This window comes from Centruroides vittatus, unplaced genomic scaffold (assembly GCF_030686945.1).
Source record: "Centruroides vittatus isolate TY-2023 unplaced genomic scaffold, ASM3068694v2 scaffold_1519, whole genome shotgun sequence".
NCBI classification, from domain to species: Eukaryota; Metazoa; Arthropoda; class Arachnida; order Scorpiones; family Buthidae; genus Centruroides; species Centruroides vittatus.
This window is the reverse complement of record NW_027122682.1, coordinates 456251-470856: the sequence shown is the minus strand read 5'-3', so window position 1 is coordinate 470856 and position 14606 is coordinate 456251. Positions and strand designations below refer to the sequence as shown.

General features: G+C 27.9%; 1 protein-coding gene across 5 annotated transcripts in view; it reads left to right on the top strand.

Annotated features, from left to right (window-relative positions):
- Window positions 1–14606, top strand: part of LOC136987373 (retinoic acid receptor RXR-alpha-B-like) — an 83169-nt gene that overhangs the window by 44915 nt on the left and 23648 nt on the right. For 3 of the 5 annotated variants that reach the window (XM_067285109.1, XM_067285110.1, XM_067285108.1), the window contains exons 4-5: window positions 11030–11187; window positions 13420–13494. In XM_067285109.1, coding sequence (XP_067141210.1) covers window positions 11030–11187; window positions 13420–13494 — 233 coding nt within the window. The remainder of the gene's footprint in view (window positions 1–11029; window positions 11188–13419; window positions 13495–14606) is intronic. The other 2 variants (XM_067285112.1, XM_067285111.1) reach the window with 1 other exon arrangement.

Here is a 14606-nt window from a genome sequence, read left to right as displayed (position 1 = left end):
GAACTTGAGAATTAAGTTAGGTGAAAAATATTAGTTCTGATAAAGGAAAAAAGTACTTGCTGGATTATGATATTGTCCCTTTTTTAATTACTTGTTACTGCCTTTCTAGCCATATTGAAAAAAAATATTGAACATTTATTTACTAAATGCTTGAGATATAACATTTGAAACTTGTCATCATCATTGTTCAAATCTACTTCTTGCAAGTGAACTTTTAGTTTGATCTGTACATATAAACAATAACTGCAGATGTATATAAAAAATAAAACTTGATTATAGAATGCAACAAATGTGAGATGGTTCCAAAATTATAATATATTGTTTAAAAATAACTGTTAATCTTATAACTTGTTGACAGTACTTCTCTAGCCATTAAAAAATAGTATTTTTAAAGCATCTCTTCAAATAATATCATTAAAAATATAAAAATTAATAATTGCAGAATCAGCGGATGAATTTATCTAGTGTAGAAAGTTTTTTTTTGATGTTACACAGTTACTTCGTTGTTGTAAATTTATAATTATATGTTGTTCTACTTATTGGGAGAGAATTATTTTACTTGTTCTTTCCCTTATGATAGTTTATTTGTACAGGTTTTTGTATAAAATTTTACAACTAAATATTTGTGTTGATTTATTTTTCAGCACTTGCTAATCATTAAAATATATATAAAGATTCCACAAATTTAAAAAAAAAATAGAAAATATTTATTTTAGGTTCTGTTTTGTTTTTAAAGTTCTAGCGCATTTTGACTTATTTCCATCATCATGAATGCTTTAAAGGATCGTAGAATATTTATTGTTAAAATAATATAAATAATTGTGTTGCTACAAGAACAAGACTAGAATTTATGGTTTATACACTTTATTTTTGTTAGTTTAAAAAGCAAATATTTTTCTTTTTATATATATTAATCATTGTTTATTTAAAGTTTAAGATTAAATATAAATAAAGAAGATTAATTCAAGTTATCCATTGCTAACTGAAACTTTATTTTTGTTTGCAAATAATTTTGTTTTATAATAAATAAATTTCGGGTCTGATTTGTTCCGAAATACTAGCAGATGAGCTCGGCATTACTTGGGCAAAAAATAACAACAGCAAAAATTAAGATTATTAGATTATTTTCTACTTCTAACTCTTCTAATATATTATAGTATTTGACTTATATTTACAAAGGTTATCTTATGTAAGGGTTTATCATGCCGAGCGACCAATCTAACACATTTTAAAATTTCTTTAAATTGTGTACAGTAGAGGAATAAAGAATTTTAAAGTTGTGTTAGATTGGTCACTCGGTGTGATAATCCCTTACATAAGATAACCTTTGTAGTTATATATTATAAATCAAATAGTGGATATAACAAACATTAAAACAAAAACCATATAAAGAGTTTGGTTATTTTAGCCTACCATTGTCACTATGGTTTCTCATTTCCCGGTCTTGAAAAAATTCTATAGCTATAAATTTCCACTGTTTATCTGTCCTTCCTTAATCTCGAGAATGGAGTTAGATGAAAGTTGAAACCAGAATCGTAAGAGAAAAGGACCAGATTACCTATATATGAACTTCCAATTTGTACTTTAAGTCATGTTATTTCAATACAAAAATTTTTCCCTGTATGGAGTTAGATAAATAACTGGCACGACTCTATTGCTAACAGGAAAAGTATGGTGTACGGGGGCAAAACACTACTACAGTCCTCGCAGGCAAGTGCTGTGTGTGCTACCTGTCACAGTAATGGCACATCTATTTCGCATTATATCATTGTAGCAGTAATTCAGTGAATATAATATACATTTTTAAAATGATATCCATTTTTTGTAGGAATTATGTTTAGTTAATTATTTTGTTAAATTTTTTCAAATAGATGGTGCTACATGTAAAGCTAGCAATCAAATGTAGTCAGAAATTAATCGATATATAGAAATCTCGTCGATAATTTGGGGTCGGATGCACAACATGATCTAAGATAGAAGTATTTGAACGTAACTGCAGAGTTTCGTAGCACTCGGTCAAATGGTCTAGACATGTGTAGCGAACAAACATCCATCCTCATTTATATATGTAGATACTGTAATCTTGTGGAATATAATATACAATGATCATTAATTATAATAATTAGCAAAGTTAGTAAGATAAACATTATAATGAATGTATCAGAATACATATTGATTATTCTAATAAGCCATTATTAACATTTTTTTTTTAAGTTTTTCATGCTTGAGAGTTAATAAATATTATGTAAATAATTTTTTTCTATTAGCAGTTTTTTTTTGTACTTTTTATAATTAAATACACATTTAAAGATATAAAATATTCTCATTTATTATTTATTCAATTTGGAAGAAGTTATAAAAGTAATTAATTTCGGAAAATATTTTGATATTATTGTCAATTTTAAATTTATGCTTAAAATTAACTTATTATTATATTCAAATAATTTTCTCTTAATTTATAATAATTATTTGAAAAAATAAATAAATAAATTGTGTGTGAATAGAAATGGTTATTTTTAATTCCATTAACAATTACGGTAAGACCCCGCTTAACGCGGGGATGCATTCCTAGACGACAAAGCGCTAAGCGAAACAGCATTAAACGAAGTCATTTTAACATAGAGTAAATAGGGATAGGTGAACATGCAACCAAAAATAAACAGATTCTACTTTAAGTTTAGGTTATTTTCATATTAATTTTTATAATAATATATGTTAAATAACACATTAATGTATGCACACAGAAATGTAAAGTTCATTTTTCGTGATGAAAATCCTGGCTCTTCTGAAATTCTTAAGATTGCATCCAAAATGCCTCGTTTTTCTTTTGCACTCCTTTCAAAATCTGGATCATTCGCTACAATTTGATCAACGATTTCGGTCATTGTTACCAAACTACTAAGGAAATCTGTAGAGAAATTCTTTGGGTTCTTCGTTTTCAGAATCTCTATTTTCCAGTTCTATGTCTTTTTGCCACCTTTTGCTGATTGGTTCGTGTTCGTAAATAATCGTATTATGTACGAATCAACGAAATGCCGCAAAATTAAAATCGGCGTAAATTTTGAGCTTTTTTTAGGCTTCGAGCAGACTGCGTTATATCGAATCAGTGTTGAGTGGGGCAGAATTAAGCGGGGTCTTATTGTATATATAACAATGTGGAGTAACACATTAAAATTAAGGAAATTTCATTTAGGATATTTAATGTTATTTTTTATTTACATTATGTTTCCAGTTATTTTTATTTATGTTAGAATATAATATTGTGAGTTATTTCTTTAACAAACAAAGGCATTGCTAGACTAAAGCAACTAAAATTCTTCATTTGGTTTGACTTAGTTATCTTAAGTAGTTACAAAAACATGTTTAAATTTTATATACAAATGCTTAATTAACACTTATTAATATCTTATTTTCAAATTTCCAAGTATATTAGAATGCTAGTTTGGCATTCAAAATAAAACTAAATTTGTTCTTCAAAAATTAATTGGACTGTAATTTGAAAAAATCCTATATATTCCCATTGTTGTCCGTCCGTCTGCCGCCTGTCTTTTCTTAATCTCGAGAATGGAGTTAGATAGATGAAATCCGAGACTAGATATGGTAACCGTAGGGGCGGGAGGCCTTGATTAACTATATAAGAACTTCCGATGCAAACTGGAAGTTATTATAGCATTATAATACATTGCTACAAATTTTCAGTTACTACTTTTTATCATCACGATCTAAGTAATAGTCTTGGCTAACTGAGTTATGCGCTACCCTGTATAAGTTATAAGAATATGATAAGAAAACGTTAGTCACTATTGAATTGATAATTTGTATGATTAATAAGAAAATAGACATACTTTATCAATCATACTGATAAAGATAACTGCATTTGCTTAGTCTAGTTTTCATTTTGCGATATGAAATAAAATTTACAATAATTTTCATTGAATTAATTACAGTTTTGTATAAGCAAACAAACAGCATATGTACAAAGTTATCCAACCGTATTTATTTTATAAAGATAAATCTGTCAAAGTAAGTGATCCCTAATGTCATTTACCTTGAGCTTCAGCTTCCTGTTTGTAAGAGCCTTCTGCTCATTAAACAGTTTAGTTGGCCAACTTAATTATCCTTGACACAGATTACTGAATAAAACCTTGAATTCCCTTTGGTGAAACAAATTACTAATAAAAGAGAAGAAAAAAGGTTAATGACAATTCATAAATTATTACAAGTTTATAATATAACAAAAGATAATATTAATCATTGATAGTGTTATAATGAAATAAATTTAAAAAAAATTTTTTAAACTATATCATTAAATAAAATAATCAAAATTAATGAAGCAGCAGAAATAAAGATTAGTTGTAGTTATTCATTCATGTGTTTGTATTAACCATACATGTGAAAGTGATAGTGAAAACACAAAAGAATGATGAATGAAGCCATTTCCTAGGAGCGACAGGCAAAATACATCAGTTCACATAATTTCTTTCCTTAGAATATAGTTTATACAATTGTTTTATGATTTATTCTTTGTCAGGAGCATTATTAGATATAATTATTCAGCACTTGTACCTTGAATTTTTCATTCATTTGCTTTTTGTTTGTTATATTGTTTTTTTAAATTGCATTTTTACATATTCTTATGTGAAAATAGAAAAATATTTCTAAATCTATAATAAGGGTATAAAAATCTCAAGAAGTCATTTGATTTATATGAAAAATTGATAAATTAATTAGGTCATTTGAGGGTCGGTGGACGAATTATTTTTTTTATTATATTTAAATAAGTAAAAATAATTAGTTTAAAAGAGTGTAAAGAGTAAAAAGTTTTTTTTTTTTATAATTGTAATAAATAAAGTTTTGCTTCTTTCACCACAAAACCAAAATTCATTTTATTAAAAGTTGAAAAGTTTATTTGTGTTGTGTTCAAATTTCATGATTGCACAACATTATATTAAAAAAAAATTTGATATTTAGAATAGAACTAAATCTAATATTATTGTAGTTTTCTTACGATTTAAATGTAGTATTTAGAAAAATTCATAATGAGATTTGAAAACTCAAAACTAACAGCAGTGGTTCCCCGATATAACGTGCATGTCGGGCGGGAAACAACACCCGCGTTGTAAGGTGAATTGCGTTATACCGAGCGGCGCGGTGTAACGCGGTTCACCTCTTTACTTTAGCAATAATGTCAAGCTTTTCTTTCACACTGTAAGCTTTTCTTTTACTCATCATGCATACAATAATTAAACACTATTCAAAATACATGCAGAAACTCAATACACACGCAATTACTCAATACGCAGTAACAATAAAATGCGCTACTCACTAACTACGCACGAACCTGTATAAATGTGTTTGAGCTTATCGCGTCGCGAACATTGCCCGCGCTATAACCGAGTGCGCGGTATAGTGAGCAGCGCTATAACGAAGGTCCACTGTATAATTTTTTCAAATTAATTTTTATTTTGATTTATTAGAGAACTTCCTATTACAATTAGAATTTTTAAAACCCTATCCTTAGTACTAAGTGTTTTCTTAGGTCATTTTCATAGATAATAGAATGTTTAAAAAAAATTCAAAGAATCAAGTATGTAAAGTTCGTTCGAATCATTTTAGCTTGGAAGTATTTAAACAATCAAATGCTTAAAGTAAGTTTTTCCCCCAAAGACGAGTTAAGAAAAGCATGAAAGTACACTTTACTTTGCTTTAAGGCACTGCACTAACACAACATTTTCCAATTATATCTGTGTATTATTTTTGGTATTTGCCTTACTCTTAGACGGATTTTTTAATTTATTATTTTTTACTTAAAAAGCTTAGTGCTATTGGATGTTTAATAAGTGATATAAAAGCCTAACGACATATCTACAATATGTTCTGGAAAATGAAAAAGTTTGTGATTTGTGGTGGTCTAAAATCTCACCTTCCATATTAGAGAGGTATGTTTGTACTATGGATAGAGTTTATGAAATGTTAATTGTGATATGAAGTTCTCTAATTAAACTTGCCAACTCCTGAAGAATCGATTCTGAAAGTTTGTCATGTTAGGAGTAAAAATTTTAGGAGTTTTTTTACTCTCAGCCACATCAAAATGCAGTTGCCTATCGTTTAATTTCTTGTAATGTGTAATCCTATCTGCTGATTATCTTGTCAAGTAAATATTGTCTACTCTAAAGTTTAGGAGTCGGAAAAATTTTTAAATTTTTGCTAAATTTCAGGAGTCTTCTGGTAAATCCGGGAGAGTTGCAACCATATCTCCAATAAAGCAGAATAAAGAGAGTTTTAGAAACCAAAAATGATTGTCTTTTGTCACCAGACTACAGACAAAAATATATTGAATAATTTCATTTTAATTTAGAGTAGACAATCTTTAATCCAGCAATTAATTATAATTAAATAACAAACATTTTTGGCTATCTTTAGGTTTGAAATATAAAACAAAAAAGCAAAGTAAATAGTTACAAAATAGAATGCATACTAAATGCATTTTCACTTAAAAAGTTTATTTTGCAAATTAAATACAGTACTCTCACTAATCCAAACCAATTTTATCTATTTATTTACTTTATCCTCTTTTTTGGCTGAAATATTTAGCTGCATAATCTATTTAACTGCGTTCTCAAGAAAATTTAGAGGTGAAATCAGGTGACTTCTAGTACAGTTATTCGTATATATTTAATTGGGGTCTCTGGTCTTAATTTTCATCTATCTAATGCCAGTTTCAAGATTAACATAGGAGAGATAGCTGATAATGGGAATATATAGGTCTGCATTTTGAAAATTGCCACCCAACAACTACCATTGAAATCTTAGGAATTTTTACGGATATAAGTCTTTTGGATGATTTCTTGGCATCAAACTGCAGCATTCATGTAAATCCTAATATCATTTCGCACAAAACTATAGCTTTTTCATAAGCAGAAATCTTAGATTTGTGGTAATGTTAAATGGTTCTATGGGAACAATCACTCCATATTTTGAAATCATTAAAACTCTTTCAAATTAAACAAATGATCAACTACTAAAATGTTACACAACATAAATTATAATAAAGTTGGTAAAGTAACAATGTTATGAAAGTTTATCTTCATTGTAAATAAGTAATTTTAATCTACACTTAAATGGATTTTGGACAATAGTATTTGCTAAGATTAAACATTTGTAAAATTGTTATTTTAACTAGTTTTACTATAAAAATTAAACAAAATTATCTCTTTAATTGATTATCATCAAACCTAACCTTAAGTTTTTTTTAATACTGTAGTTGCTAATTTATATATTTAGCTGTAAGTAGATATTTTTACATGTATTTCTTCGGATAACATTATAACTAATTTAAATCTTTTTTAAAAAGTTCTTTAAAACTATGTATATAAAAATTGAAACTATGTTTCTAATTAGTTATACTAAACAGAAATCTAATAATTGCCAATTTGGCAGCAGAGTTTGTTAATTCATTTCTCTCCCCTCACTAGTTACTAGGTCCAAATTTCCACTTTCGACGGATGTTTACGTTCATTAGTTATTAATAGTCATTGTTTAGGAAGTAACATCTAACTATGACAGTATGCAGCATTGTACTTAAGTAATTTATAAATAAAATGTTAAAAACTTAGTAAACACTTTTTTTGTTTATAATTTTATTTTTTTCCTGTAAATATCAAGGTTGTCAATAAAGAATAATGCGCGTCACTTATTAAAGTTTGCGGTTACTTTAATTTAGCTGCACTTTTATTTTTCATTACAACTTTAAAATATGGTACCAAGTTCTAAAGATTTTTACAATAAAGAATATGTAATAAAGAATACAATATTATTTTACCAGTTATTTATTCGCTGCATATATTAAGAAGTTATTGAATCATTTGAGTCGTTCGAGTGGGTAACCTATATATAATAATGTATATATAAAAGGAATATAAAAGTTTAAATAAGGGAATTGCAATTCTGTTGCATAATTTATTAAGTAACAATAATTTGAATGATTGATTAAAAAGTATATCATCCGAAAATGTTTTTGTTGGGTAATATTTGAGGTTTGTATTATAACTGAGGTTCACTACTAGCTCGTAAACCCTTAAGAGACTCCAACTGTTTACCAAAAGTTGCATTTAACCAGTGATGATTCATATTTCCATTTAAAAAAAGGAGACAAGAACAGATATGTATGCATCCATGACATAGCCTGCTCTCTCGTTTTTTTTCAATTTTGCTATATTAGAAGGATGTAAGGAGCAATTGTGACCAACTAGAGACCTTCTGGTTGCCCCAATCTAGAGTTACAAGAATCTGTTTTGAGGACGTACCAGAAGTGTTTGCAGGTCCTTCAAGTAGGCCCTTTGTGCAATCTACAGTTAAGATAAAATAAGTAATGTTTATTAAATTGCTGGCTATACACACAACTTAAGCCAAGCACATTACAAATTAAGACTTAAAAGTTAGCATTACAAAGCTGTTAGCATAGAGCTTATACTGTGAAGCTAAAGCATAGAACTGTAATAAATCTAAATCCAACCCTGCGCTAAATCAAGTAAAATTACTTAACGTTATTTTTAGATATATAAAATAATTACTACTATAAAAACAGAATTCGGTGATTTGTTTGAATAATTATTGTTTCTCATTATTTATTACTTTTCCGACCGTTATACGTAACAGAGGGAAAGTATGGCAATCAGTTAAAATATGACCCCCAAAGATTTTATTATTTTTGGACTCGGGACACCTTGAAATGTTCAGAAATGCAAAAAAATTTGGAGTTTTTTTTTCTGAGGATTTTGTTGACCCTCTTTGAAACTTAATAACTCCTGTGTTTTTTTGTTAAAAATTTCTTAAAGTTTGCAAGGTGGTTTGTTTATTAGGGGGATTGATACTATTAAATTTTGGTGGTTAATGGTCGAGGAGGTGGGGAAATAATAGGGGCTGTATATATCTCCGGTAGGGACGGACTTAATGACAATTTTACTTGTTATTAGCATTTATATAATTTTTTTATAAAACCCATCCCTGCCCTCAAAATTAAGCTTTTGCCATTTTATAATAATTAAAAACAAAAAGTTTTTAATAAAGTATGATAACAGATGGTGCCATCAAATGTTGCTGGGAAAGTTGAGCGACTTGTATATAGAATAGATGATAATATAATTTGAAATATTTTTAAAATATATGATTTTTTTCAAATTTATTCATTATTAGTTGATATAATTTGGAGTATTAAGTTTAAAATTGTTTCTAGTCTCAGAGGATTATTATGGATTTGTAGTGCCTGTGTAAAACTGCATGTTTTAAACCAGTGATTCCCAAACTTTTTCGATCCACCGACCCCTTTGTTCCATAAAGTTATACCCAACGCCCCTAACCTATTTTCTCTTGTGCGCGAAAGGATTGGAGATATTCTTAGTAAAACTTTTCTATGAATCTCACACTTTGTGCCCTTATTGTACATTGTTCTTGACATCTGGAAACCATTAAACACAATGTTTCTTCTTATCCGTTTAACAGAGGAAAGGGAACGGCTGTCAGTGACCCCAACCTTTGCCTTTGGTCACCTTTCAGTATCCTGTCTCCAGCGCCCCTAGATTTACTCGCTGCTCACAAGGGGACATTATCGCCCACTTTGAGAAACACTGTTTTAAACAGTTTGCACAAATGATAAATAAAGTAATGGTTTTTCAACAATTTTGAAATTAATATTAGTACATCAGTTTAACCAACAAACCAAAGTGGCTATCAGTTTACCATCTCTAACCCTGAAGAATTAATCAATCATTTAAAACAGATCACCTCTTCAGCTTACATAACGGTGTTAGATTTTAAATCGTTATATCCGTCCTTCAAGATACCACCATGCTTTTGCGCACTTAGTTGACCCTTGAGTTTACGGTCTTTGATATAATGAATTTTAGAAATAATGGACCAAATTTGTTTGGTCCAAGGCATCTATTGGAGTGGAAATACAATAGTTGAGAATACCAGACTACAGTTGTTAACATACACTTGTGAACTAGACAGTGCATTGGCAGCTATTGTTTATTTCTGTTTGGAAGTGTGGTGTTTATTTCCCTTTATTTGTCCTAGTATAAGTTATTTTTGACTTTTATGTCTGATATAAAGTTCAGTTTGTAATTTGACATGATTTCAGATATAACAGATAATTAGCATTATTAGACTGCCACTTCTCTTTATTAGATATTACATTGAGGGTCAACAGTATTAATATCTTTTATTAACATTCGGCTCTCTCTAATGTAGTACTGGCAGTCTTTGACTTTTGGACAACTCGTTCCTTTGTACTGTAAATAACATCTCAATACTTCTAAATTGTTTTTTGTATGCCAAATTCAAATTATCAAACATTTTCTGCTAGTTTTGGTAATAGCAAAATCATTTGTGAATATTAATTTTTACAGTCTGTTTTCTGTTTAACACAATACATATATTCACTTTAAAAAAAGTAAAGATTTTCCTACCTTAAAGAAAAGTTTTGTTTGTATATCTCTATGGAATGAAACGCCTTTTATAATTTAGTCAAAGTTCTTGCCCTTTCATCATTGTATTTCTAAATCATATAGTTTGATAATTTAAGGACGTATTACACAGCGACATATTTAAAGTAGATTGACAAATCAAATTCTTCAGATAGTCATTCAACAGTATACATTTTGGGTCCAGACCCCTCTTCAGCTGCAGACTATACACTAATAGGTGATGCTGGTTCTGAGTAAAGCACTATTTATTTTTATAACATGCAACTATATTGCTTGATTTTAGGTCATTTGACTTTCATTTAGTACCACATTATGTCCAAAAGTTAATTGGGACTACCTGTGTATAATTTTTGTTTATCTTAATTAATAATTTATTTAAATAACATTTGATAATGATATCTATAATTTTATATAATGCATGAATAAATAAATATTATTTATCGTTTAAATTTCTTAAATAATATAAAATTTTAAAATTTAATCATTTTAATAAGTCAGATTTTAAATGAATTGTTTAATTTAGAAATTTTTTTAAAAATTAGTTGCGAAGGATGCAAAGGATTCTTCAAAAGAACCGTTCGTAAAGATTTGTCTTACGCTTGTAGAGAAGATCGTAATTGCGTTATAGATAAGAGACAAAGAAATCGTTGTCAGTATTGTCGCTATCAAAAATGCTTGGCTATGGGAATGAAACGAGAAGGTAAAACTAGAAAGATTATAAAAAAAAAAATTAATAAAAATCGTAATTTTGAGTGTTATATATATTGTTTTTGTTTTTATTGATTACGAATAAAATTTTTCAGAAGTTTTTTTAATTCTTTAATAATGGAATTAAATTCAAATTACTCGTTAACACTTCAAAAGTTCAAATTAAAACACAGGAAAAAAATTGTGTTATTGGAGCCAAATATTAAAATAAACACAAGCTTTTTGGACCTCTTTTTTTTCTCATTAAAATAGAATTAAGAGGTCCAAAAATATTAAGAAACTTGTATTTACATTTGAATCCAGTAAACAGTTATTAAACCATATTGAACGAAAGCACTACAACAGCATCAACATTATTTTTAAAAGTTTTTGGGAAAGATGTAGAGGAACTGTTTTATTTATATTTATATTTTTCATTAAGAACGTGTTTCGTTTTACATAATTTAATTTACAAACTTTACTGGATTAAAGTATCATATCTACTCAACAATACAGTTTGTCTAGACATTAAGTTTAATATTGTTATAAATTAACTTTTATATTTAAAAATATTCTTTTTTTCAGCTTAAAATAAGAAATAAAATATACAATAATTTCATTAAGTAATTATTTATAGTGAGATATTTTTTGATACTGTTGACCCTTGATTTTATGGACTGAAATAACAGATTTCAGAAACAACGGAACAAATTTTCTCGTTCGAAAATATACGTCAGAATGGAAAGATCGGACTGCAGCTGTTAATGCCTAAAATATCTGCTAGGTAGTATGCGGGCAGCCACAACTAATACCGATTTTCTGGTATGTCTAGTTCAGAGGTTTGCCAGATTAACAGTTTTATCAAACTAATCATGGTCATATAACAATAACTCAACAATTCATCCTAGACTATGAATTATATACTTCTCATGTCTTTAAGGTACTGACACTTGACACTTAATAGAGCATTCCCTCATGCCAGAAACCCTTGTAGTGCAACTGGTTTTAGGTGCTCTACTTTATTTACTACCCCTGCTTCGCCAGTGCTTTGCAGGGATCTATAAAGTGCTATGGATTGTTAGAAAGTTGAGATTAAGCATATATATTAAATATGGATTGGTGTTTTCCTTTGATATCACTGACAGTTTTTGAGATGCCATAGCCAACGGACTTAAATGTGCAATAAATAAAATAAATTAAAAATTGATCAACAGCTGCAATGTAGACAATCCAAACAAACGTACACTATGTGGTCTGCACAAATGGCATTGCACATTTGTGTCCATTCAGTAAACTAGTCTGTCAGTCAAGAGAATTTGAAGTGACCTCATAATTCCGTCTAGATTAAAAGAGGTACTGGACCATAAGATATTGGAAAATTGATGGGGACTCTGTATTGTTTACATTTTTGAATGGAAGTATTTAATTTGTTTCCCTTCTATATCTCGTAATATAGATTGTTTGTCTTATAAAATCTTATAAGTTTCTTCTATGAATGTGACGTCCTCAGATACACAGATCATTGGCATTATTGTACTGTTATTTTTCTGTATATCGTATCAAGGATTAACAGTATTTATAATAATAATTATGTATTAAAATGTTAATTATTCAAGAAAAACTGAATTTTTCTTTATTTACATTTAGTATTATAATATAATTAATTTATTTAACTTTAAAAATAATTAAAAGTACAAAATTATTAAGTTAATTTGGCTTTAATTTTTATTTATTTATTGTTTTATATTGAAAATACCAACTTATATATGTATACATTTTAAAAATGGTCTAAGCAATAATTTTAGCCAAGGATTCTTTATTTTATTTAATAAAAGATGTACAGAAGTATTTCTTTTTCATTATATACATATATATATATTTAATTAACCTGATTAGTGCCATATAATTATGTGAACAAAATATTTTAATTTTTATTGTGAAAAATGCCATTTATATAATTTTAAATAATCTTAATTGAATAATCTTGTCTTATTTTCAATTTATAAGAATTTGCTAGTTTTATATATATATATATATAGATATATTAATTAGTTTTTATTAAATTGAAAAATATATTTGACCTTATGCATCGTCCTCTGTCAAACATTACATTTTGAAATAAAAAGAAGAAACAAAAAGTATCAATGTTTGTGGCAAGTGACGGTGATATAAGTGCAAGTGATCTTTTACTGACGAAGATAAAAATTGAGTTAAATGATTCTAGTGATTATGTGCCCTCCTGTAGGTTTCGAAGATAGAATTGGAAGTACGAGTCAAAGATCAGACCATTTCATGTTCAAGTTTTGTTCCAAGTCAAAAAGTGAGTTACCTAATATAAATCAATGGAATCGCAAAGCAAATTCAATGCAAATTCAGGCCAATAATACGAATGTCACGAGTGTCGAGGAGCATTTACCGAAGAGTGTTTTTTACGGAAAAATTTATTTACAGGGAGGATTAAAGTTATTAGTATTATATAAATACAGAGTGGCCCAAACTCTGTTAATTAATTAACAGAAATATTATTTCGAATTATTTTAAGGATGATTAAAACTGTTATATCATTGTACGTTATTGTTAGCAATTCGGTGGTTTTTGATGAAGACCTGAATTGTGAACGACAATAACCGGTCGATCTGTGATAGTTTTAATCATCCTTAAAATAGTCTTTAAAATATATCTTGTCTAATTGACTTTTGTGCCATCCTGTATATTAACTGTTATTTGCTTTACAGGAAGCTTCTGCATAAAATTTAAAATAATTTCTTAAATTTAGATTTTTTAAAAGGGTTCTAAATTATAAAAGCGAATTAATGATGATTATTAGATGAAGAAATGTTTACAGTTAACTTTACAATTTGAAAAATCAAATTGACATGATATGCAACATTAAAATTTTTCTAAGAAAGTATAAAAGTATTCAAGGTATAAATATTGAAATAATGACAAATAATTCTACAGGAATTCAGGAATTGTATAATTTAAAAAGAATTAAGTGAAGCTAACTTAGTTTTATGACAATATATATATTGTATGTGAATAAATAATAGTACTGTAATATAAAAGTTTTATAAATACAAAAAACTTGAGGCAAGTTTAATTTAATATTGCTTCACATTTATTTTTAATAAAGAACGAGTGCTAGAAACACCAGATATTATACTCTTTACGGTATTAAGCATTACATTCTAAACAATTTTTGAAACAGTTTAGAAATAAATCAATCAAATCATTGTAAAAGCCTTACTGTCCTTAATTCTAATATTATCGTTAATTGTCTACTTGGACTTTACTTATTAATAGGACTTTATACTGGTGTTTAAAGATTGGCACAGCAATGAAAGTTAGCTCAGGAAAAAACAAAATTTCTTTATTATATCACCTGTAGTTATTATTTAAACACCAGTATAAAGTCCTATTAATAAGTAAAGT